We start from the raw sequence: 27,354 nt of genomic DNA, 5'->3' as shown, positions 1-27,354 counted from the left end.
GACATGTCAACATAGGTTCCTCAGCTGGCACAGATACACCACTCTGGTGAGGAGTGTTGAGAGTGGAGGGGGCTATATTTGTGTGGGGGCAGGGAGTACATGGGAAATCTCTATACCTTCCATTCAATTTTGCTGTGAAGCTAAAATTTTTCTAATAAAGGCTATTAAGAAAAATTAGTACTGGGATGGCTGGGTGGCTCAGTCAGTTGAGCATCTGACTCTTGATTTCAGCTCAGGTCATGATCTCAGCGTTGTGGAATCAAGCCCCACATCGGGCTCCATGCTGGGTATGGAGCCTGCTTGAGGTTCTCCCTCTCCCCTTCCCCCTGACCCCCCAAATTTAGTACAGTGGGCTAGCAAATGTCACATTCTGTATCTTCCTCAGAAGCTTTATACATGTGTATTAAATATGTTTGGTTTTGGTTTTGGTTTTTTTGGCATACTGTGGTACGAATACAAGAAAAACAAAGGCCTAGAATCCTTTCAGGGTAATGGATCCAGAGGAAAATGAACTTACTTCACACCCGGATTGAGTTTCCCATGAACATGACTCTTTCTCCTGAGGGAGAACACCTCTTTGGAAAGCATGGTCTCCCAGGCACGTTGGACACAAGGAAGACTCAAAATCTGGCTCTCCTGGTGGGATGTGCATGACTGAGGGGCCTGTGTACTTCAGGCTGGGACTCTGATGCTTGTCCACACTGACCATTGGGCTCTTGATCCATCTTCGTACCTACAACATACAAAGGAGAAAATATATTTTACCTCCTGTGATGGTTAATGGGACTCCAGTGGGAAACTTGGTGGATGGATACTCATAAAGGGAGAACTCAGTCTCATGACTTCTCCATCTTTCAAGTCTTAATACAATCCAAATGGGTCAATTAGGACCAATCGCTTTTTAGGCATGTGTGGGTTTTGGCTGGTCATTTCATCTTGCCGAGTCTGTTTCCCTGTCTGGGAATGATTGGGATAATAATATTTCCTCCCAGGTTGTCATGAAGATTTTACAATGTTTTTAAATGCCCAATTGTTTTGCCTGGCACATAGTGTTCAGTAGATGGTGACTATTTTACTTTTACTCGTACTATTACGATTATGCTGACAGAATGATTCACAAATGTCTTAGACGAATTGCTAGTTATTCTTACTGGAGGAAACACTAACCTACGATTGCTAGTTTAGGACCCAATTGCTGCTAAATGAACTGACATATATTTCACTGTTGCAAAAACTTGATTATAAAAGAAGTTGCTTCTGGTTAAGAAATTATCTCAGAGTTGTTTTTAAAATTTAAAAATTCACCACTTGTTTTGTTTACATGTAGAATTCCTGTAAGGCACAGAGAATATATAAAGCTTTTCTAATATGAAAAGGGATATTATTTCTATAGCATCTTAAATATAAAAGGCATTGTTGTAAATGTTTGACACCCATTGTCTTGTTTAATCCTCAGAACAATTTTAGTATTACTAATCCCATTTTACAGATGGGAAAACAAACGCACAGAGAGCTGAAGCAAATTTTCCCAAGACACAGTGCTGGTATTGAGTAAAGTCACCTTGAATCCAGAATCTATTCCTTTACGAGAATGGAATTTTAACAAGCATCACAGCACTATAAGACTTGTGGTCACTGAATGCTTGAAATGTATCTTGATTTAATATGTGTCTCCATGATCTTTGAAACTCCTGAGGATTTAAGCCAATCAGTGAAATCAGCACATACCAAAAGAACAAAGAAATAAAATGACAGTACTGAATTATAGTAATGTTACAATTAAATATTTTAAGGATAGACTGAGAAGAAACTAAAATTGCAATAGCAAAGGAAGACTTGAGCAATTTGATGGAATGTTATGCTATTACTAATAATAAATATGAAGACTCTGGCAATATGGAAAATGCTTAGAACATAATTATATGAAAAAAAAAAGCCAAATACAGAATTGTTCAATCACTATAATTACAAATGTAAAAATATATGTACTACCTACAGACAAAGCAAGAAAGTAACAGGCAAAATAAAAACTGTTATATTCATTCTTATATTCATTGATTACAGGTGTTTTAGTTTTCCTTCTTTTTACAGTGTAATTTTTCAAAAAATAAATTTTTTTTTTTTAAAGATTTTATGTATTTATTTGACAGAGTGAGAGATAGTGAGAGCAGGAACGCAAGCAGGGGGAGTGGAAGAGGGAGAAGCAGGCTCCCCGCCGAGCAGGGAGCCAGATGCATCCATCCCAGGACCCATCCCAGGACCCTGGGATTATGACCTGAGCCGAAGGCAGACGCTTAATGACCGAGCCACCCAGGCGCCCCAAGAATAATTTCTTTTAAAGTTTATAAGAATCTCAAACAGTTAAAATCATCATATTTCTTTCTTTGGTTACATATGTGTCTTTTAATTGCTTTATTTATAGGTACTCTTTTCAGTAGCCATTTAAAATATCTTTTTGAGTTTACCATCCAAATGTTAATATTTGGGAGGTATCCTTCAGTATTTCTTGCACTCCAGGGTACCATTAACATATGAGTAGGTATATTCAAAGTGTTTATTTGATTCATTAATGAAAGTCTAAATGAAACTCTAAAAGTTTGAGACTACAATAGAATCTCTTTTCCTGATGTTAAGACCAAATGTGTTTTTTTTTTTTAAGATTTATTTGTTTATTTATTTGACAGAGAGAGACACAGGGAGAGAGGGAACACAAGCAGGGGGAGTGGGAGAGGGAGAAGCAGGCTTCCCACGGAGCAGGGAGCCTGATGTGGGGCTCAATCCCAGGACCCTGGGATCATGACCTGAGCCGAAGGCAGATGCCCAACGACTGAGCCACCCAGGCGCCCCAAGACTAAATGTGTTTTTGATCAATCTAAAAAGTACTAAATTTCATTAGAGATGGAAAATGTTTTTTATTACTCTTATTCAGAAGGTTTTGAGCTTGAAGTCTGGTGACCATTCTTGATTAGTTGCCAACCTTGTATTTTAAATTCAATCTTTTATTCTGGCTTACTTTCAATGTCTCTTTTGCCAAGTAGATTTAACTTTGGGGTTTCTACGAATGGAATTTTAAAAAGATTTATCTTCAAATGAATTTATATGGCCTGACTGATTAAGAACCTTGGTATATTGAAATGTAAATCTTAAATTTATGGACCACGTTATTTAGAGCAAATCTTATGCAATACTGTCTTACAATTATTCAATTTATAATGGAAGAATGTCCATGTGACTGAATCTAAGTTTTCATTAGATTCATAGAAAAAACAAACTGGTTTTACCAAAGGATGAGAATTTAGAGACATTATATCTCAATTCAAAGTATACATTGATCTATAAACTTAAGTGATCTGTTGTATATTAGAAATCACTGGGACTAAGAATCACATACAGGATTGTCATTTCATTTGATGCCCAGCTAAGAATTACCCAAAATAGTTCAGATGACCTTGAGCATATGCTGTCAAATAACCAATAGATGTCTTTATAGAATTTCAGAGTTGGAAGAGACCCAAAGATATTAGTAATTTGCCCAAAGACACACTGTAAATTATTATGTGGTTAAAACTATACCTAATGGTTTAAGCAATTCATTGAACCAATTTCTACCAGGGTAGAAGCTGTCAAACTCAATGTCTTCAGAGGCTGTCAGGAACAGGAAATGTGTAAAACCCTAGGACCAGTGTATGAACATAGGGAGCGGTAGGGACTATGGCAAACTGGGAGTGCAATTAAATTTAAAAACAAAACAAAAACACCCCAAGCAAACAAATAAACAAGGCTGTCAAATAAAACCCTAGTCAAATAGACCTCACACCTTTAAGGTCACCACTTGACCCCTGAAGTTATTCCTTTTTTTTTTTTTAAAGATTTTATTTATTTATTTTGAGGGAGAGAGAGAAAGTGCGAGAGAGGGCACGAGCAGGGGGAGGGGCAGAGGCAGAGGGAGGGAGAGAATCTCAAGCAGACTCCTGTGCCGAACACCATGCCCGATGCTGGGCTCCATCCCATAACCAAGAGACCAGAACACAAGCTGAAATCAAGAGTTGGATGCTCAACCAACTGAGTCACCCAGGCGCCACCCCCCTGAAGTTATTCTACCAGGTAGAATTAAGTACGAACTAGAGTTCCATGAAGTAGAAATAAAATGATTTGATCTCTTCTAACTTTTTCTTTTCTTTTTTTTTAAGACTTTATTTATTTGAGAGAGAGCGAGAGAGAGAGAGAGAGAGAGAGAAGGAGTAGGGGGAGGGGCAGAGGGAGAAACAGACTCCCCGCTGACAGGGAGCCCGATGTGGGACTTGATCCCAGGACCCTGAGACCATGGCCCGAGCCAAAGACAGACGCTTAACCGACTGAGCCACTCAGGAGCCTCATCTTCTAACTTCTTCAAAAAACAATCTAATGCTCTCAACATTTTAACTTTCATTCATTCATTCATCATTCTTTTTTTTTTCTTTTAAAGATTTCATTTATTTAAAGAGAGAGAAAGAGAGAGAGCCCACACCAGCGCGGGGAGGGGCAGAGGGAGAGGGAGAGAGAGCATCTCCAGCAGACTCTGCGCTCAGCACAGAGCCTGACCCGGGGCTCAATCTCACAACGCTGAGATCATGACCTGAGCTGAAACCTTGAGTTGGATGCTTAACTGACTGAGTCACCAGGCGCCCCTCGTTCATCATTCATTATTGACGACCAACTGTATGTCAGGCATAACCTAGCCATTCTCGAAACCTTCCCTTACGGAGTTTGAGTTATGGCTAAGGGAATAAATTTATTTATTAAGGGCATAAATTATTTATTTCATAAAATGAATAAGTGAATTATAGTATGTAAGGTAGTAAATGAAGCAGAGAGGATCGATCAGGATCACTGGAGGTGGGAGGGCTCTACTGTAATTTTATGAGAAAGGAAGGCCTCCCTGAGAAGGCAGGCAGCTTTACAGTAAAGACTTCCGAGGTGCTAAGGCTTTAGGACATCAAAGTGAGCTCTCAGATAGGCACCTGGACCATCAAGTCTGAATTTCAGAGGAAAGATTCAAGCTGCAAACATGGAGACTGGAAACAAACAACCGTCTTCCCCTGAAGTCTTTTGGGGGAAAAGACCCAATGACTTGCCTGGAGCTAGGGGTTAAGCTCATATTTCTGTAAGGTAAGGGGCTTTGATTATTAGAATCTATTATATTTCACTTAAACTTACTGAAACATGTGATTTACTCAAGTCTTCTAAGAGCAGGTATGTGTTTTGTGCCTTAACACATTCCAGGAGGGCGAGGTTTGGGTAGGGGTGCTATTTCCTTAGAAAGCCCCAGGGTTCCGAATAACCTTCAAGAAATTAACCCATTCTGAGTCTTAGGGACATGGGAACGTGATATTCTCTCTCTCTCTCTCTCTCTCCAGAGAATGTGGCGAGGGAAATTTAGAAATATTCCATTTTTCCAGAAGCACCAGGGAGAAAGGTGTTACAAAAATAGGTACAGTGATCCGTTTTGTGGGACTGTTGCTGTCATTCACGACCTGCTATAGCTCTTGAAATGCTTCATCTCCTTTGGCTGGGTCCTTATTCTGACTTCACCATGTGCCTTCCCGGCTACTCCTTTACGAATTGTGTTGGCTTTGTAGCCTCCCAAGTGGTTTTCACAGGCCCGATTAAGGACTCGGCTTATGATGTTCACTCCATCTCCAGAGTGGCTGGGTGGTGAGTGACCGTGCGGGGCTCTCCCCCCGGCCTCGGCGGCGGGCAAGGTGCCCTCCAAAACCGCGGAGGGAAGCCCCACTGCCTCTGCCCCTCAGGGGGGTGGCGCTCCAACTGGCCTACTGTGTCCCCTCAGGCTCAGCCGGGGTGGGGGCGGGGGCAGTAGCTGCCGTGAGGGGCTCTGGGAGCTCCTCAGAGACCAGGCACAATGGCTCTGGGAAGGCGGCGGCAGCTGCCTGTGTGAGACGAGTGAATGCCCGGATGTGAGGCGCAGCGCGGGCTCCTCGGCCCCCTGGGCCCTGGTTGTGTCCCGAGCCACGCAGCAACCGTTGGGGGAGAGCCTTGTCAACAGACACAGGCCAGGGTGAGACGTCCTCCGTACCCTGAACGAAGCCAGAATTCCCTCAACTGCCTCCGACTTTTTTCCGAAGCAATTCTGTCTCGAGACATCGGGGTGAAAGAGTAAGGCCCTGCCATTTAACCGTACAGCTACTCTTACCGAACAGGGTTTACATAAGATCTTAATCCAATCTCTTTGTTAAATCCGGTCTGCCCTGGTTTTATTAATTTCTTTATTTGAAGGAAAAAAAAAAAAAAGGTATCCCAAAGCAATAATCCCTCAGACTAGAAAATTGTCAGATGTGATTAAAGAGATTATTAGCCAGCTTCTAGGGATTTTCCATTTGTGGTTTTTTTTTCCTATTATGTAATAGTAAACAGATATTGCTCTTAATTTAAAATGGTTTAGCTGATTATGATATCAACCGATGCAGAAAACCTATAGGGTGGTCAAGTACTTCTTTGTGAACTCACGATGATTCTTGTCTCATTGCTTTTGTTTTCTGGGAGTGAAGAGCTGTGCTTTCCTTGAAATCCAAGTGACCTTGACATTGGACACGACTCTGCAATTTCCAGGAGGGGCGTGTGTTTTTATCAGAGAAAACTGACTTTGTTTCTATGATGCCACAATTACTTTCAATTTGGATACAGTCAATCGAGTTTTCTATTGGGAATTATTTGGATAATTCAATTGGTTATAAAAAGGGACCTCCACACCTCCTTCTTTTCCAGAAGGTGCCTGCCAGTGGGCTGGTTATGACATTAATGTAAGTCAGGAGAAGACTCCTGGAAGCAAATCCCTCTTATATTGGTGCCTGAGGGGGCTTCACAGCTTGGCTCTTAAAATATAACAGTGAGGGCGTCTGGGTGGCTCAGTCGTTAAGCATCTGTCTTGGGCTCAGGTCATGATCCCAGGGTCCTGGGATCGAGCCCCGCATCGGGCTCCCTGCTCGGCGGGAAGCCTGCTTCTCCCTCTCCCACTCCCCCTGCTTGTGTTCCCTCTCTTGCCGTGTCTCTCTCTGTCAAATAAATAAATAAAATCTTAAAAAGTATATATATATATAGGTTTCTTTAAAAAAATATATAACAGTGACATAATAAAAGGTCAGTGGTAGTAATCTGATTTATTCACCTGAGCTATATGGGTCATCACAGTTTTCTTTCCTTTGAATATCTGTAGTGTTTATTATTTGTTTACATGAAACCTTAGAACTTTTTTTTTTTAAAGATTTTATTTGAGAGAGAGAGAGAACAGGGGAGAGAGAGGGAGAGAGAATGGGGGGGGCAGAGGGAGAAGGAGAAGCAGACTCCCTGCTGATCAGGGAGCCTGATGCAGGGCTCGATCCCAGGACCCCAGGATCATGACCATGACCTGAGCAGAAGGTAGACGCTTAACTGAGTGAGCCACCCAGGCGCCCCAAACCTTGGAACTTTTATGCTCACTGGTTGTTATTATGCCTATGTCATCTTTCCAACTGGACCATAAGGGTGAGAACAGCTTCTTAGGCTTTTTTTAATTCTCCAGAGGCTGGCATATGGTCTTACAAATAGTAGGCAATAAAAATAGGAATTGCTTGATTATTTTTGACAACAGTATTCATTTATAGTTCTTAACGTGCTTTGCTACCATCCTCCATCAAGGTGATAAATACGCTCTATGTAACTGTTTCCCTCACACAGTACCTCCCCAGGCCAGGCGCCCTGAGAAGACTGAGTGGCTTTTGGAATTCCCCATTCTCCTGTGCCATTTGCCCTTGGGATTTCCCAGTCCTCTTCTCTCAGCATTGACCAATGTACTTACATCCTGTTCTAGATGCTCAGTGTCTAACCTGGTGTTTCCCCAGGCCGAGTCTGGGGGAGGGTGGCCAGGGGGACTGGGAGAAGAGGAAGGAAAGAGAAGACACACATAGTTCCGTCCTTCTCCATGACGCTGCTCAAGTGGGCAGCACCCAGGGCTCCCTCTTCTCATACAGCTGCCAGCCAGCCCCCCACCCACCCCAGCAAGTTCTCGGAGAATTCAACACCAAATAAGGCCTTTGCCCTATACTTCCAGCTCCACAAATATAAAACCCCCTCCTCTTCCTCCCCGTTGAGGCACTCACCAGACCCTACCCCATCAAGTTTTAAATAGAAAAACCTCAGGAATTCAGTGACAGAAAGCTTCCTTTTGAAATAGAAGTAACATTTTTCTCAGTCCCTTAAGATACGGGGCTGATCCTTTTGATTTGAATTGGTCTTCCCTGGATTTAGAATATTAAAAGAAAAAGAAGAAGAAGAAAAAAGAAGAAGCAGGAAAAAGTTATTTCAGATAATAAATCTAAGGGACAGTATGTGTTATTTCCCTTGCAAATGAAAATTGAGGCTTGGAATACGGTGATGCTCGGCTGACCCCTGGGGAAGAACCAGCTGTCTGTCCACAGCTCATTCACCAGAGCTCTGGAAACTTCCCCTCCTGGTTCCTCCAAGAAATCCCCTTTTCTAATATTTTTTTTACCTCTCCCTCTCTTGGCCACTGTCTCTTAGCACATTCAACACATTCTTACAACATCTCTAAAAAAGCTAGCAAACTAAACACAGAACACCTCCCCTTTTTACCCACAGACTTCCTTGTTCCAGAAACTCTCACCACCACCTGAACTCCTTTCCTTCTTAGCCACACTTTGTGAAGAAAGCCACCTCACATTACTCCTCAGCCCACTGCAGTGTATTCCGTAAACAATATTTATGGACCACCTAATATTTGCAGGGACTAAAGTGAAGAACATGACAAAGAGACTCACCCCACTGAAACAAGTTTTCAACAAGATGCCAATAAACCTCATTGCCAGATCCAACAGACACTTTTCAGGACCTCCCTGGCTTGCCTACCGTGCAGCATTTAAAGGTTTCAACACCAGCTCAGCTATCTGCTGGGCATTCTGCTGGGTGGTGGGGACACAAAGAAACCCAGTTGCTTGCATGATCTTTGAGCAAGGGTGCCGGCATTTCAGAGACTTACCCAAGAGCTTGTGGTTTATCGAAATGTAGTAAGTGCATAATGTACCGAACAATTGAAAGCATGAGCTTTAGAACAACACTGGTTGGCTGAAAACACCACAACTATTGCTGCACCTTCCCAGGGCAATAATACCTACCTCGTCAGGGTTTTGTGAAGATGAAATGAAATGATACAAGTAAGCCCAGTCCCTGGCACTGGGTGAATATTTGGTTAATATTTGCTATATGCTCCATGTAATGAGAGAGCTTTATACAAAATGCCATGTGAGAAAAAGATGGGGGGGGGGGTGGGTATTTGGCCCAGTTGGGAGAAATCAAGGAAAGCTGTCTGGAGGAAGTAAGGTTAAACTGAGTCTTGAAGGTTGAGCTCAAGGAAGCCAGGTGAATTAAAATGGAAAAGCTATTTCCAGCAGAGAGGATGACAGAAGCCAAAATATGGAGGCAAGGATCTACATGGGATGTGTAGAAAATGAGCCCAAAGAGGAGAGGCAGGAACTGAAGCTGGTCAGAAAGATTGAGACATGGAGCAATAAGTGGTCCCTGAAGTGTTGTAAACAGGAGAGTGGGATTGTCAAATGCGTCTTCAATTTGGTGTGAGGGATGGATATAAGATGGTCAAGAACACAAGTAGCTAGATGAGTCAGGAGTTGGTTACAAAAGAAATGATGAAGGCCAAGCCAGAATAGTAGCAGTGCAAATGGAGAGGAGAGATGAATCATCAGATTTATCTATCATTAATTCTCAAGTCTATATCCTTTTTCTGGATTCCGAAAGCCATCTCCTAAATGGCCTTGCCCCTTAAATCTGTTCTTACTGGAACCACAGCATCTTTCTAAAGGCGACAGTTGATCTCGTCTCTGCTTTAAATTGTTCAGTGATTCCCCATCACCAGCAGCAGTGACTTTCAAACCTGTTTGGTCAGGACTGATGTACCATAAGAAATCCCTGTACTCATATACATTTATAATAAATATAGAGATATATGCAACTGAGACAACTGGTACCACCCCCAAATTTACCCTTTTTGCAGGAAATGCACTCACATTTTCTCTTCTAGTCTAGTCCTTCAAAATATTGATTACAACCCACTGAGTTGATTTCATGACCCACTAATAAGTGCCACACAAATGGAAGAACATCTAAATGGTAAAATCTACATTCCTTGGCCTTGGATACCAAGTCCCCTAGGGTCTGAATTATCTCCCATTGTGTCCTCCGTGCATCCAGACCTTCCTCCATATTGTTTGATTTGTGGTTGTCTTTAAGACTGCTCTCCTAAGTCTGATTGTGTACAGACTCTTTCCTCTGACCCACCTTCTCCATCTGGGTAGTCCTGCTAAGAGTCACATACTTGGGACACTCTCCCATCGCCTGACTTCTCACTGCTTCTTGATCCATTTTGGTATTTATTTGTTTAAATGGGAAGACACACACTTTTACTCTGCTTTACTTATCTTTTTCCCCTATTAGAATGTGTGTTTCACAACGACCAAGACATTATTTTCTCTCCTATATTCATTAATAGGACATTCACAAAGTTTATTTTGTGTGTTCCCTCTTCCTAGCCTATCCCCTCCGCACTTCCTATTTGTCTTCACTCTGAGTTGAAGCTCCCATGGAAAGAGGCTCACTATTACATCCCCAGAGTTTAGCACAGCTCCCAGCATATGGTAAGTGATGAAAAAATATTTGTTGATTGGTTTAAAGCCAGGTACTATTCAAGGCACAGGACATAAAAAATAAGAATCAACCAGGGAATCAGCAGTTGTAAAACAGTGTTAAAGCTAGTGTGAGTTCATCATTGGGACAAGCAGGATAAGACTGTGATGGGGATGGGTTTGGGATAGAGAGAACGGCGGCTTATAAAAGTCTGTTAAAATTTTTAAATTTTATTTTCAAGCTCTGGGTGACCTGGATAAGGGCCAGGGGAGGCTGAATGGAGCATGAAAAGAGTCAGGGCTCAGAGGTCTGGGTTCAGGTAGGATGAATAGGAGGTCACTGGGCAGACCCAAGAGGGTGCCCTGGGAGGGGGTTATCCCCGTATATAATACAGAGTGGAAGCACCATTCTGTATCCCTGTTGGAACTCTATGGTGTTGTCCTTCAAAGACCATCTCTTTCCTTTCTTCCATTCTCCCCACTCCATCCCCCTCAATCTAATCTAGAGGTTTATTATTTCATAGAGCTCTTAGACTCCTTCATACTCTGGGTATATTATGAATTTAACATACTTTTATGGTTAAGGGTAGGGTCAGGTGTGGCACATGAAAGGTTATTAAACAGCAAGTATAATATTGTTTTCACGTTATTCTGAGGTTGAGCAGTCAGTCTACAAGTGATTTGGATTTCCCCAGAATTTACCAAACAGAAATACATTTAAAATATAAAAATGATTTTCTATAGGAATAAACGATGAATTAGATTAAGAGAATTGGATTCTAGTTCTTGCTTTGTGACTACCTTGAGGAAGTTACCAAACCACTGAACTTCACTGCCTTCAGCTGTAAAATACAGGCTGGAGCAGGAAAGTTTGCAGTCCTTTCTAACCATGTCACAGGTTCAAGGCTATTTACTCACTGGAGTTCTGCTAACGTGAGGTGGATCCCCTGATGCTACGGTGTGCAGCACTCAGCAGGTTTGTTGAATGAACAAATGATCAAGTAACATTGCTTTACCCACGACATTTTCTTCCTCCTTGGCATTCCTATCACTTTCTACTGTAACTTTGTATTCCCTCCGTTAGAGAAACTGAAAAAACTCATGAGGTTTTAAAAATAACCTTACCGTCTTAAGGGCAGTTGCTAGAAAATCCATTTAAATTGCAATAATAAAGACTGAATCAAGCCTCATTATTTGAACTGTGTACATTACTTAATTAAATTTGAAGTGCTAAATGAGAAGAGAGATGGTTCACAACATCCAGAATGGGGACTCATTATTACTCCCTGCTCTTTCTGTTCCTTTGTTGAGTCCCCTTATAAGAGAAGCTCAGGGCACACTCAGTTTCTTTTTTATGCAAAAACAATTTTCCTCTAAATGATGCTTATGCTGTCTTGGTAATGGTTTCTATTTTGGTATTCTATTTTTTTCTCACTTCATGTTTTATAAAGAAAATGGTAAGATTCCATTGTTCTCTGAAAACAAGAAGAGAGCCAGCTAATAAATAGATATTTACTAGGGACCTACTATGTCCGAAAATTGTGTGAGGTCCTGAAAAAGTGGAGAATGAATTGCAGATGTTTGACGATCCTATGGAAATTGATAAAACTCGGAAACTTACTGTGACCTCAGGACAACTGAGAGAGAGGAAAATCATTGTGAATATGAGTTTGTGTAAATGGAGAAGGAAAAAAAAGATATTTTTCAAGACAGATGCATTTTTGTGGCATGTAAATAATAATAGTAATAATAAGACTAATGATAGAGCTAAAGGGTCAGAATCAAAGAAAAATCCCAGCAACATTGTCCCCAGTGATCCCACCCCCTCTTGAAACGGTGTCATCTGTTGATGGATATCAATACTGAGCAGCGTCAGCTAACTTGTTAAAGAATAAAAAAAAAATGGAGCGGTGCCTGAATGGCTCAGTAGGCTGCCTTTGGCTCAGGTCATGATCCCAGGGTCCTGGGATTGAGCCCCGCATTGGGCTCCCTGCTGCGCAGAGAGCCTGCTTCTCCCTCTCCCTCTGCTGCTCCCCCTGCTTGTGCTCTCTCTCTCTCTCCAATAAATAAATAAAATCTTGGGGGAAAAAAAGAAAAAAAAAGGAAATGTAATGTATAATCCAGAAATATGCACTTAATGCATTGCATTACTATCGTCCTCATTAAACCCCAAAAGGAAAGAGAAAACCCTCAGCTTTGTGGGGAGGGCTTCATAGATGGCATTTTACATGTTCATAAACATTTACATGGTTGATAGAAACTTCTGATCATCGTGCTGTGCCAGTCTTTTGCTATAAAACCAACACTCAAGCAAGTCAGGTATTGAGGTTATATACTACCTCTCCACCTCTACTTTATTTGGGAACTAATCATTTCAAAGATTATGATTTGGGGGAACTGCCAAGGACAGTTTATGGATGTCTGAACAGGACAGATTTGTGATTCAGGCAGTCAGTGATAAAATCCCATGGCCCTGGCCATGGTGATTGGTCCAAGGGTTGGCATGTGACCCAAACAGAGCCAATCAGAATCCTCCTCCACGATATTTTTTTCATACTGAAGCTAGGAGGTAGAGTTTTCTCTTTCCTTTTGGATTGCAAGCTCTAGGGATGCTCTCTGAGGAAGTACCAGCAGCACATCTCTTGTCGGATGGAGAGAACAGCCTGAGATGATAGTCTACCTGGTGACAGGTGGAGACACACCGCACCCAGATTCCAGCAAGTGTGCATTTTTTAATGCAGACCCCAGTGGAGTTAGACACAAAGAATGAAATTACACAGGAAGAGAAAGTTGCTTTTAGGTAGATATAATAATTCAAAATATTTCACAAGCTGAATAGCCGGGGCAGATGCTGGTTGTAGGACCCAGGCAGCTCCTGTAAGGCCCCTACTGTCCCAAGCTTCACCTCTTTGCTGGCTGGATTGTGGGGAGTGCTTGAAAAGTCCTGGGCCTGGACGGAACAGCTGGGTTGGTTGGAGGGAGGGGACACCCAGAGGGCCCTGGACAGTGGCTATTTACGAACCCTTATAGAAACATTTCAATATTTCGAGACGCCTGGGTGGCTCAGTCAGTTAAGCATCTGCCTTCGGCTCAGGTAATGATCCCAGGGTCCTGGGATCGAGTCCCACATTGGGGGGACTTGCTGAGCAAGCTTCTCCCTCTGCCTGCCTCTGTCTCTCTCTCTCTCTGATAAATAAAATCTTAAAAAAAAAAAAAAAAAAGAAACATTTCAATATTTCAAAATCAGTATGGCTTACTGTGCATTCCAACTGAATGTCAGCCCTGGTTTGGGACAAGAGGAGTTGGTATTAGGGCTGCTTTTTGTGGAAATGGCAGAGTAGACTGTGAGATAGATTGCACATGGCTATAAAAACTGTCAAATTGCTTGAACTCAAACTGTTCTTACAGTTTTGGATCCTTTGGTCTCCATTTACATCTTAAATTGATGATGACCAAGATTTCATTTCTTTCCTCAATCCAGCTGTCGCCAAGCACTCTATCAAGTGCCAGTGCATATAAAAAAAATCATTTGTCCATGTCCAGGGTGAAATAAAAGAAGCAGCTACATTTCATTAAACAACAACAACAACAACAACAAAAACAGGGTAAATGTTCTGAGCATAAGGGAAACAAATCCGAACTAATCAAAAAATAGGGAAGAATTTTCCAAAAACATGGAATAAAATTTCTTGAATGGGTGTTAGCGGGTACTTTGGCTGATAAATCCACTAAAACAAAACAAAAACAGAGTATTAATGACAATGAGGGATTTGAACTCCAGGTCTGTCTCTCTCTAGTGAACCAAGTATTAAGGAAATGCTGTTGATTGAAAGAAGAACTGGTCAACAGACAACTAGCTCACTAGTACATTTTCTTGCCCCATAGGGAATATTTTTTGGAGCCTAAGAGTCCCAGTCCAACTGGTCATTAAACACTAGTACAAAGCCTACTCATTTCCTTTCTTTCTTTTGTCCCTTTCCAATCCACCCTACACTTTGCTGCTCCATCCATTTTCCCCAAACCAGGTTTTGATTATGTTACTTCCTTGCTTAGTACCCTCAATGGCTCACTTCAATTGTCTACTGAATATGGGCCAAGCCCCTTTGTGTAGCATTTCCCCTGGACACTCCACATGCTCTGGCCCTAGCACGATTTATATTCCTATTCCCCACAACTCACCTACCTTTGTGACAGATGCCAGCCAAAACAGATTATTTGTTTTTTTCCTAACAAATCCTATGTCTTCTGTCTTTTGAGCTTCATGTGTTCTTGTCAACAGAGATGCATTTTATTCCCTTGTTCATCTCAGTTTTGAGGCCAAATCTTACCCAAATTTGAAATCTTGGCTCTAAAAACGTCCTCACAAATGCTCATTATAACTCCATGAAGTATCTTGCTCCTTGAACCTGCATTCAACTTCAAACTTCTCATATGAATCTATCATGTTATATAGCACCATGATTCATGCACTCTTTAATGACTCTGGCCAGTATTTATTTTCATGGATGATTACCATGAGGTATATTCCCCTCCTGGGGTCATGGGAAATACAGAAGAATTTTTTTTTTTTTTTTTTTTTGCCATAATGTCATGCTAGAAGGGTTAGGAGAAAATAACTCACAACGCATACATGAAATAGGAAGTCTTCATCTATACCCTGAGAATTCCCTTTGGGGTTCAGTTGTAAAACTAATTCCTTTGCCACCACTGCTGCTATTCCTTTTTCTCAGGGAGGGTATGAGACCTCAAGGGCTGCAGTAAAATTCCTAACATGTCCTTTGACCAACGCTTTTCATTGCACTTACTTGCTTTTGACATTTATTTGACTTGGGTGGTGGCCAATGATTCACTTATAATTTCATCTCCAGGTGCTTCTCGACTTTCCATCCACTGGTACAAGTTTTGCCTCTCTGATTATATCAGGCTTTAGTATTCTCACTTGTCACCCTTCTTGAAAAATCACTGGTCTCCTTATAGCTGTTGCCTGCTTAGTTACTTTCCCCTGAAAACACACAAAGGCCAGCATGAGAATGTTCGGGGGTAGGAGTTCTTGGACCATTTCACTGGGAAACCTCAACTTGACTTTTCATCACATTCCTCTTTTGGGTGAAAAGTTTCTTCAATTTCAAACTTCCAAGTGGCCTTTCCCTGTAGAAAGATGTCTCTATCCTGTAAAGTATACTTCCTATTACCATTTCATTACCTATATCTTATTCATGACTGTCTTGAGAGTCCATAGAAATTCGTAAGTATTTGTTGAATGAATAGATGGGTAAAGGAATGGAGAGATGTCTTATAGTGGTGATTCAGCTTCTTAAGTTGTGCCCCTTACTAGACTGTAAATGCTTTATAGATAAAGATTTCACTTTGGGGATCTTTGTGTCACTTATCACCCCAAGCAATGTCTTGCATGGATCAAGGTCAGCAAAGAATTTGTTGTATTAGTAGCTAAGTGTGCTCCTGTCACTCAGTGGGGTCCAAATGAACTAGCAGAGCCAATCTTTGGAGATTTCACAGCTCCATTTTCTGTTCCAGTTTCCTCGAATCTAAATCATACCACATTTTTAAGGCCCTGATCCAGTGTTTTCATCTACCTACTTATTCATAGTTTTAGCTTTTGTCCACTTCAGTGTTTATCTCAGTATCATAGTATTGTTAGAAGATGTGATTTCAAGTGTTGTTTCTACCACTTATTAGATGAGTGACTTTGGGCAACTAACTTAATCTCTGAGTATTTTCTCATCCATTGAGAGGTAATGATCCTACCTATCGAACAAGTGGTGAGGATTGGAAGATGAGTCGCTGGTAGTAACAGGAAGGCGTGTGAGCTCTAAGTATGTAAAATGAATATACGTGTACAGGTTCACCTCAGAGGTTCAGCTCTACACCACAGCAATAAAGGACATGTCGCAATAAAGTGAATCAAATGAATTTTTTTGGTTGACTAATGCATATAAAAGTTATGTTTACCCTACACTATAGCCCAAGTGTGAAGCAGCATTATGTCTAAAAAAATGTATACCTTTTTAAAAGAATACTTTATTGCTAAAACATGCTAACCATTATCTGAGCTTTCAGTCAGTTGTAATCACTGATCACAGATCACCATAATAAGTGTAATGATAATGAAGAAGTTTGAAGTATTGCGAGAATTACCAAAATGTGACACAGAGACACAAAGTGAGTAAATGCTATTGGAAAAATGGTGCTGAAAGACTTGCTCAACAAAGAGCTGCCACCCCACTTCAGTTTGTAAAAAATGAGGTATCTGAGAAGTGCAACACAACAGAGCATAATAAAATGAGGAGTGCCTGTTATAAGGGTAATTAATTTTGTAATTATTCAGTTTCCTTTTCAAAAATGAAATTGGCTGTCGGAAGAGACAAGAAGCTTTTAGTCACTAGGGTTACTTCAGAGAAAGTTGTAGGCACTTGGCAAGTATAGGCAGAGGGAAGTCAAGATCTTTATGATCTTTTTCAGTTCTGACATACTATAATCCCACATATAACTTGTACACATGCTAATAAAGTTTAACTATGTACTGGAGCTCTTTTGCACTTGAGCCACGACAGGTCAACTCACTAATTATTTTCCTCCTAATTGTGGAATAAGAGACACTAGCTTGTAAGCAGTTCAAGTAGGAAAAACCCCAGGGATTTTAGTTTACTGTAAGCCTTATAGGAATAGTCTAATTTGGTTTTTTTCTGGACTACTTAAATGAGGCTCTATCATTAGAAACTTTGAGGCCAGAACAAGAGAGGTAATACACTGTCCTTTGTCTTGTTAAATCAAACCTGGAGTACTAGTTCTAGACTTGTTCTTTTGATTTTAACAGGGGTATTGACAAACTAGGGAATACCCAAATAAAAGCAGATAGAATGGGGAAAGAGATTATGATGGTCAGTTCTAGGTATCAATTTGGTTACACTATTTTACCTGGTTATTAAATTAAACACTGGTCTATATGTTGCTGTGAAGGAATTCCATAGATGTGATCAAGATCTACAATTGTTTGACTTTAACTGGAAGAGTTTATGTTTGACAATCTGGATTGACCTCATCCAATCAGGTGAAAGGCTTTAAGAAGAAAACTGAGGTTTCCTCTAGAAAGAAGAAATTCTGCCCTGAGATTGCCTCTTGGGCTGCCCTGTACATTTCGGACTTGCCATTCCCACAATCACATGAGCCAAAGCATTGAAATAACTCTCTTTATATATGTCTCTTACTGGTTCTGTTTCTCTGGAGAACCTTGACTGATGTAGAGATCAAATAAGAAAGATGGAAATGAAAACTCAGAAAGGCCATGACAACAGTTTTCCAGTATTTGAATAGCTATCATGTGAAAGATGAACCAAGGGATGAAGGTGACAGCAGGGCGCATTTGGGCCTGTATGCAAAAGTTCAATGGGGACTTCTTTAAAAGAAGGCAGCTTCCCTTCAGCAGGCACATCAAAGAGAAAATCTGACCAATCTTTCATTCCCTAAAATGAAGTGCCAAAATAATGCATTTTTTAGTATGAGGCATTAAATGAGTCCCTTCCTTATAGCTCTTTTATAGCTCTTTAAAATGTTATTTGCTCTTATAACTGTTCTTCCCAGAACTTCACTGTGGCTCATATAAACAATATTTCCACTTTGTGGATCATTGTAACTAAGCCGGAAGCCCCCAGATGCATATTCATTCACTGAGTGAAGCTGCTCGCATGGTTCTCATTTTGTAGAAGATAAAGCTGATGCTTTTTTGAAGTCATCCAACCAGATCAGGATTTGGAGAAGGCTAGCTAGCGAGTTTATAAACTTTGAGCCAGTGGTTTTCTTACCAGGCTAGGTATCGTCTCTCAGTCAAATGGCTTTAGCATTGTCCAATTTCTCAATTTTTTTGTATGCTTTTAGGCAGCAAAACAAATTCTATGCTATAGGCATAGACTCAAGAACTGAGTTCCTAAAAAGGCAAACTTTGAAATGCACAAATGGCATTATCATGTTGTGATGCCTAATGCTACCGTATCCATCTCTCAAAGCTACTAAGTGAATCTTATGGAAATAACTTCAAAGCTAGGAGGTGACTTAAAAATCAGCCATTGAAATAGATACTTTAAGTGTACTCACCAACTCTGGATGCCATCATGCACTCACATGCTTATGGAGGGCTTCTCCCTTGAGTTTTACCTTTCCCGGTATACACTTCATGGGATTGCTTGCTATAATGATTTTTTCTACTCTTCAGCAACTTTAGCTGAAATATGGGACCAATATAAAATATAATAACAATATAATAATCATCCCTTGCAACTTGAGATGAATATAATGGATTTCCTCATTTAAAACAAGGTACCTTTTAACTCTAAGTCATTAGTTCTTAAATGGAAATTATGCCTGTTTTAAGTCCCTATGTCTAGTTATCTTGAAGGATATTGTTATGTGTTCTGGTACCAGTTAACATAATCTTGTTTCTGCTTTTTTTATTTCATTAAATTACATACAATTACATTAATTCAGTAGGATGTAGACTTTGAAACATTTTAAAATGTATTTCTAAAAAGGGAAAGGTATTATTTCATATCAATCTGAAGAGAACTAATGAGTCTTAGTGGAATAGATTTTTCCAGGTCCTAAAATCTCCATGGTGCTCTTAATTATTTGCTCTTTCTCATTTTCCTGGAAATGGAGAAATTTTTAACAAACATATTTAAGAATTTCCAAAGCTGGTATGTGGTGAAAAAAATATTTTTTTAGTTATTGATTAGAAGAAAAGTTAATTCATTTGGAATTTAAAGTTAGTCTAAAATTCAAGTTCAATTGATATTAATTTTCTAGTTAACCTAGGTTTTCAGAACTTATTTCAGAATGCTACCTATAATAGCCTGGTAAAAAAAGGCCTATCTCAGAATGGTGATTAAATGATCAATTTAGGTTACAGAATATAAATAGGCAAGCAGAAAAATATTAACTGTTCTTTCAAAAGTACACCAAAGACAATTTTCACAGAATTTCTTGATTTTGTCTCAACGACTAGAAGATTTCTGAGGGGAAAAAAAAAAAAAATAGCAATGGTCTTGTTTCTTTTCACAGATCAGTCATTGGAACTGGGGTCACTTGGGTTGCCCCTAGATAAAACTGTGAGTAGGTGATTTGTCTTGGACACACGGGTAGGTATCTGTGATAGCACCTAGGCTTGCCCGAGGCCCCAGCCAAGCCATCAGACTCCACCCCACCACCTGGAGCTCAAGCTTCAACCAGAACAATGCCCTGCCAACACCCCTAGGAGGGCCATCACTGGAAGAGGGCTCGGGGCCATGTGTACAGGAAACCTCAGGTGGGAGCGAGGAGCATGTTCTAAAGGGGATGTGATCTCCAGGAGGGCAGTACTCTGGTGGGCATGGGACTGGGCTCCATAAACTTTTCTTCCAGCAAGGGCAGAAGGCCAATGGTAGAAGCATTACATGAATGGGGCCCAGAGGGGCTCTCTTGCCCCTGTTCTAGGGTCAAAACCATTGCCAGAGCTCCCTCCCACCTCATAGGGGGCCTTCCACTAGGCAGTGGTTCTCAAACTTAAGCTTGCATCAGAATCACATGGAGGGCTTGTTAAAACATAGATTTCTGGACCCCATCTCCCGAGTTTCTGATTCAGTAGTTCTAGGATGGGGACCAGGATTTGCTTTTCTATCAAGTACCGAGGTGAAGCTGATGTTGCTATTCCACGGACCCCACTTGGAGAACCACTGCTCCAGGACTTGCATGGTTCTTGCTTTTCCCCCTCAGTGTCCTTCCCCTCTTCCTTCAAGTCAAGGAGGGGTTTTTGAAGCCCTGATATCCTCACAAGGAAAACACATTTTATGTCTTTCCCAAATGGCCAGGTTGTTAGCATTTTCTAACGTGGCTATTTACTAATCTGATTCGCTCATCTGAATGTGCCCCAGCCCTCAAGGAGGCTTTTGGTGCAATCGAGGTCAGGTTAAAGGTAGTAGCCAAATGACATCTCAGTCTCCCCTCAGAGTGTCCCTAGAAATAGATCCAGTTGTGTGTGTGTGTGTGTGTGTGCTCTTTAGCCTCATCTGGGCCTCCAGCCTACTTCTATTTTCCTGGCTCTGCATAGCCACCTTTGCTGGTGCCTGGCATCCTTGTGATGCATTAGCTACCACCTGTCAATGCTGGCAGGGGGAGCGATGAAGGGGGTGGATGGTTAGGGGGGTAGAAAACACCCCTCTGCCCAGGTCTCTGTCCCATTCGGCCATCATCGGCGGTGCAAGTGATATGATTCATGCTGAGTTTCAAAGCCACTGGAGAATTCTGCCCTTCCGCATCTTGTCCTGACATCCCCTTCTCCGCCACTGTGCAAATCCATCCCTTGATGTAGGCAGGGAGACAAATGCTATGCAATCTCTCCAAAATTCACCCTCTGCATTCTCGAGGGCCTGTACCCCTGCACCCATCACTCTTTGTCCTTGTATCGTGCCTTCTTCTTCCTTCAACCCAAACCCAAACCCAAAAGCACATATGCATTTCACTTAGTGTAAAGAGACACTTACTGGGCCTCCTCCTCCAGCTGTAGAGATGGATGGAGAGTTCCAGCTTAGGGTTCATCTGGGACATTGTGCTATGCTATCAATCCAAACCCATTCCTTTATACGTTTGAATATTTTTGAAGGCTATTATTTGTTAGGGGATTGTGGGGGCCCAAACCAAATGTACAACTGAAATGGGAGACAATTAACTTTACTAAAGGCCCATAATTTTTAAAAGTGATAGAGAGACAAAATTTGCTAGGAAGCAAGTATCAGAAGCAGTGGATTTGGATCGGCTGAGAGAAAGGAGCTGCTAAAGCATTTGCCTTCCAAAGCAGACTGCCCGTTTCACCAGTAATGTTCCTACAATGAGGATGTCACTGACTTTACCTGATCCAGGATTGACTCTAATAGATAAAATGGTCTGGAAGGTGAAGCAAGACAAGAGGTTTCTTTTCAGATCACACAGGCTGAACAATGGCCAGCAAGAGACAACATCTGACCCAGGCTAGAAGGTCAGAGGTTAACAGGGCTCAAGGGATCATTTAGACCCTTCTGACAGCTGGGGAAAATGAACACTGATTAAGTTAAACAGCTTGCCCAAGTTAAAACTGGTGTACCCTGGTCATAGTGAAATGAGGGTTGGCATTTGGCAGGCTGGGATTTGGATTCTGGCTGGAATACTCCTTGTGACCTTAGTCATGTTACTAACTTCCTGAGTCTCAACATCCTCCTTTACCAAATGGGAATATCCTCTAATTGACTGAGCTACTGCAAGGACCAAATAAAATGTGTGACAATTAATATGTACCTAATTCGTCTTTGTTTCTTACTTCCCTCCTTTCATCCAGATTGAGAATTAGAACCAAGACGTCTTGTGCTTTCTTCTATGTGCAACTTCTCCTCCACCAGCTGATATTACTATGGTCTTTTCCCCAATCATCATCATCATCCCCACTATCAGATGCCTACTTGCAGGACAGAAAAGTTATTGAGAGGATTAATAAAGACGATGTTTGTGAAAACACTATATACAAATGTACATTATTATTAAAGACTACACTGATGGGTCACAAGACCATCACATTGGCTATCAAATACACTAAAATGCAAACGATTGGCATTTGGTTGTTTTGTTTTGCTTTCATTGGATTTTTGGTGCCACGTATTATCAATGACTATGTAAAATGTGATAATTTATGAATGATGTAAATTCCAAGGTTACAGAATCTGAGTTTCACGTTTCTCCCCTATTCTAGATTCACAAATGTTTCACAAATGAGCACTCAATAAAATAAGGACTCTTTTCAGTAAAAATAAAGTCAAATTTCTTCCACTGATTCCAACAGACATGTCCCAATACCCTAGAAGCAGCTTTCTGTTATCGAAGGCCTACTGTGTCCTAGGCACTGTGCAATTGTGGCCCCTTACACATAATACTTCACAAGGTCAACATCATTACCATCTTATAGATGAAAAATACTGAGGCTCAAAAAAGTTGCTTGCCTTGCCTAAAGTCACACAGCAAGTAAGATGCGGAATCCAGGTCTGACTCCTTTTAGAATTCTATCTACTAAAAAAAATAAAAATAAAAAAAAATAAAAAATAAAAAAAAAATAAAAAAAAAGAATTCTATCTACTACCTCCTACTGCCTCTCCACAGAATGTGCTGGACCTCAACAACAAATATACAAACACAATTTTATCCTAGCCTCTGTAATTGCACTTGACGCAATTAAATAAGTTATTTCTAACAAAAGTTTTTTGAGTTTAGGAATAAACAGAAACAACATTCATATAAACAAGTATAATATCTGGTATATTAGAGAGGAGTTTATTAGTTCTAGGTATTGCCACACCCTCTACTCCTTCTGAGGAAAACAACAACAACAACAATAAAGTGACTGTCATATTGGCCACAATCCATTGAACTAAAACTAGGCACCTGGTGTAGAGGCAGCTTGCTAAGAAGGGCTGTCGGTGCCCTATCAGAGGGGCTAGTATGAGAATTCTTTCCATACTTAATCTTCATTAGCAATCTGACAACCTTTTGAGGGGAGCTTCATTGTAAGACATTCACAGAGAATCTTTGGGCAGCAGAGGGTGAAGGCTGAGATGAACATGGATGCGCAGCAGGCATTTCAAGGGACAAGGTAGAGATGAGTTTGGTTGAAGCCGCAGGCTTCTATGGCAGAGTGACAGAAAATAAGCCTGCAGAAAAGAAGTCTAAAACTAAACATCTTTTCCAGGGGTAAAACATAATTTCCATGAAATCAGTTTTTCTAATTGGCAAAGAGGTGTTTCCAACCATTTTATGATGAAGAATTATGTTTGCTCATCCTCAAAGGCCCCTTAACAAAAAGGTGAATGTGCATGCAGGCTTACCTTGGGGGGGCCTCTCTGATCCGTAAGAAGAATTGCTCTAAACCAGAAGGCAGGCAAAACAAAATAATCCATAAAATTACAGATGTGGTGTTGGGAAGTCCTAAATATCTTTTCTCATACCAGAGTTACTTGGTATCCTAACAATTTTTTTTCTCTGTGTTATGTTTTCTATACTTTTTATTTTTATTTTTATTTTTAAAGATTTTATTTATTTATTTGAGAGAGAGAGCATGAGAGGGGGGAGGGTCAGAGAGAGAAGCAGACTCCCTGCTGAGCAGGGAGCCCGACGTGGGACTCGATCCCGGGACTCCAGGATCATGACCTGAGCCGAAGGCAGTCGCTTAACCAACTGAGCCACCCAGGGGTCCTTCTATACTTTTTATAATTTTCCTTGGTCTCTGTCTCATCATTAAGGAAGACCAAGTTAACACCAGAAAATGTTCATAAGCAGGAAACCACATTTTATTCCATCACTCATAAACCATCACTCAGAATAATCAGTGTCAGTTTAGTTATAGCAACAGATGTTAAAACACACATACTAACTACAAAGGCTCTTTATAATGTCAGTTTAATTTAAACCTTAACCTCCGATTTTTTCCACAGATACAGTGAGAAACCACAAGGATCCTCTGTCCTAATGCTCCTTCCATACACTGCAATAAAAGTTCTTGTTTTGGAAATAGAAAAGCCTTCTGAGTCAGTAGTCATAGCCCACTGTGATTGCCGCGGTCACAGCACATGTCCAGTACGTTAGCCTTCTTAGGGTCCGGGGGAAAATATGCCCCTGGGGGCATAAACAGATGTATAATTGAATGAACATTCACTATACAGGAAGTGTATAGTTTAAAAGAGTGTTGTTCAATAGAAATAAAATGTAAGCCACATATGTAATTTTAAAATGCTCCACTGACCTCATAAAATCAAGTAAAAAAAAAGATGGAATTACTTAGAAATATAATTTATTTAACCCAATATATCCAAAATACTATTGTTTCAAAATGAAATCAATATACAATTATCAATGAGGTATATCATATTTTTTTTTCTTTTTGTACTAACTCTTTAAAGTCTGGTATGTACTTTACTCTCACAGCACATTTCACTTCAGAATAGTCACATTTCAGGTGCTCAATTGCCACACATCGTAGCTGGTGGCTACTACGTCAGACTCTACAGGTCTAGTATTTGGAAGCACAAAGGCAGAAATGACGGTAGTACAAGCTTTATTTGGTTTAGGGAGAGAAGGAAATTTTTGGTGGAAAAGATGGCATTTGAAAAGGACACAACTCTTTAAGGAAGTCCGTGAGATCCCGTTGAGGTTTTTTTTTTTTTTTCGGTGCTACTGCCTTTTTTTTTTTTTTCCCACTTTACTCTCCAAAGTTATCCCCTACATTCAGGTCTCTGCTCCAGCCCCATGGTCTATATGCTATGTCTCATAAACTCCCCATTTCTTCCCATCCGGGTCTTTACGTAAGTAGAGCCTTGCCTGGAACTTCTCTGTTTTGGTTCATCATTATTTCTAGCACATAGCATAGTGTTCAATAGATAGTCCTCAGTAAGTACATTTGGATGAACAAATAAATAATTTCAGAGAACATTCAGGGAAGAAGAAGATGGGAAGGTAGGAAAGGTCCGACTGTTGCTGAAGGTTCTGTTGCTGAAGACCTTGGGCACTAGCTTACGGGTTTGTAATTAATTCTGTGAGCAAGCAAGTTCCTTGGATATTAAATGTTTGTCTGCAGCTCAGCCATATGTAGGAGGTTTTGGAGTGACGAGAGACAGGCAGTGGAGAACCTTGTTAGGAACCTTTTGAAAGAGTCGCGATGAGAATCCATCGGGTCCTGTACTGTAGGAGAGTGGTGGGTGTGTGCATTAGTTACGCATCGCACCAAGAGAGCAAATCATTTTGCAGAAATCGTACATTCTTAGAGGTGAAAAGAACTTTTGCCATTTTACAGATGGGGCAAGTGAGACTCAGATAAGTTAAATTACTTTTTCTCTAATTAAACCTTAGAGTTCATCACTCTGCACAAATGGATTTTGTTATGAAAAGTAAGGGCAGGTAGAGATTGCATGTTTTAAGGGAAGGGATCATTTTACAAATATTAAATTAAGTAGTTACAGAAAAGTGGGGAAAAAAAGATGAAATGCATTGAAATGATGAAAGAAATGGTTTTAAAAAGTTTTCAACACCAGACAAAACTGACCTTATATGTGAAGCTGGTCAAAGATTCATTCAGTCAAGGATTCTGATTTAGCAAGTCACTTAAATATTTCCATTTTCTAAGCATGTTAGAAGTATTATCAATACATCTTCACAATGATCAAAATGTCAAAGTCTTCCCATCTGACAGAATGCAAAAAGACCTAAAGAAGGAAATTAAATGGAGTACCATGGCCAAAGCTTATCCTATGACTCATACGTTGTCTTCCAAATTAGATAACTTGTGTTTTTCTAGGCTGTGTTTTCAGCTGAACTTCATGTTTTCTTTTTTTTTTAAAGATTTTTATTTATTTATTTGACAGAGAGAGACACAGCGAGAGAGGGAACACAAGCAAGGGGAGTGGGAGAGGGAGAAGCAGGCTTCCCGCCGAGCAGGGAGCCCGATGCGGGGCTCAATCCCAGGACCCTGGGATTATGACCTGAACCGAAGGCAGACGCTTAATGACTGAGACACCCAGGCGCCCCTGAATTTCATGTTTTCTGTCTGAATGTTTCAGAAGAAGGTGAGAAGGAGAGAATATTTTTAATTTTATAAGAATTAAGCTCTGGCGATTTATACTTTGGATCTAGACAATTTAAAAAGGCTTATAATTTGCCAGTTTCTAATAAGCTGTAAAAGTCTTTCTATTTCATTGGGAAAGATTCGTAAATTTCTCAAAATCTTAAATAGTTGCAACTAACTAAGATAGCTTATAAAGGAGTATTAGACTTAATATTTCATGAGGTTTTGCTGGTCATAGCGTCCCTAAATGGTGGAACCTTTAGGTTAGAGGCAAACAAAGACTTATGTTTATTTCCTGGTCAAACTACCATTAAAGAAAAGAACAATCAGCTAGGCTGTACGGTTGACATCATAAAGTCAAAACAGCCTTGATTGGGATAGAAGTTTCACTTTAAACCAGTCGTTTTTATAATGTAGAGATCATACTTTGATATCAAACCTTTAAACCTCAAAGATTTGGTAACATTTACTTTAATAAAACTTGCATTTTAACATGAAAAAAAACACCCAGAAGTCAGATCGCATACTATGAGGTTACAATTAGACTTGGAATCCACATGGATTGTTTTTTTGTGAGTTAAGAAAAGTAAATAATATAAAACCAAACTCAAGGAAGCATGGATATTAAGGTGATTTATCGAGACATTGGAGACATAAATCAGATGTAATTATCTGATTTTCAAAATCGAGTCATCTTTACCTCCTCAAATGGTCTCATGATTCTTTGATGATGCATGGCAGAGAAGCACTTATGTCAAACTGAAATGTGGACGAGGAAAGATAAATGGTTGGTCTGACTAACAGTTTGAGATGCCAATATTCCTCTTGAGGATTTCACTTATAGACCGCGGGTGGAGGGGGGGTGACTAAAAGGCACCCAGTTCTCGGGAATTTAGAGCACACATTTCAAAAGCTCTACTTTTTTATCCACTGGTAATCAAGAGGAAGGTTTAGGTCTTTCTGAATCTTCTTCCAAACTTGTGGTTGCACAAGGTAACTCAGGTCCTGAGCAAAAACAAGCAAGGAACCCTGTAGCAGTGAAGCCTATCG

At 40.5% G+C, this 27,354-nt stretch overlaps 1 protein-coding gene across 1 annotated transcript in view; it reads right to left on the bottom strand.

Moving 5' to 3' along the window:
• Positions 1-27,354, bottom strand: part of SGK1 (serum/glucocorticoid regulated kinase 1) — a 109,502-nt gene that overhangs the window by 65,832 nt on the left and 16,316 nt on the right. The window contains exon 2 of the mRNA XM_036097438.2: positions 518-733. Coding sequence (XP_035953331.1) covers positions 518-733 — 216 coding nt within the window. The remainder of the gene's footprint in view (positions 1-517; positions 734-27,354) is intronic.

The sequence above is a fragment of the Halichoerus grypus genome, chromosome 9 (assembly GCF_964656455.1).
Source record: "Halichoerus grypus chromosome 9, mHalGry1.hap1.1, whole genome shotgun sequence".
Lineage (NCBI taxonomy): Eukaryota > Metazoa > Chordata > Mammalia > Carnivora > Phocidae > Halichoerus > Halichoerus grypus.
This window is presented reverse-complemented; position numbering and strand designations above follow the sequence as displayed.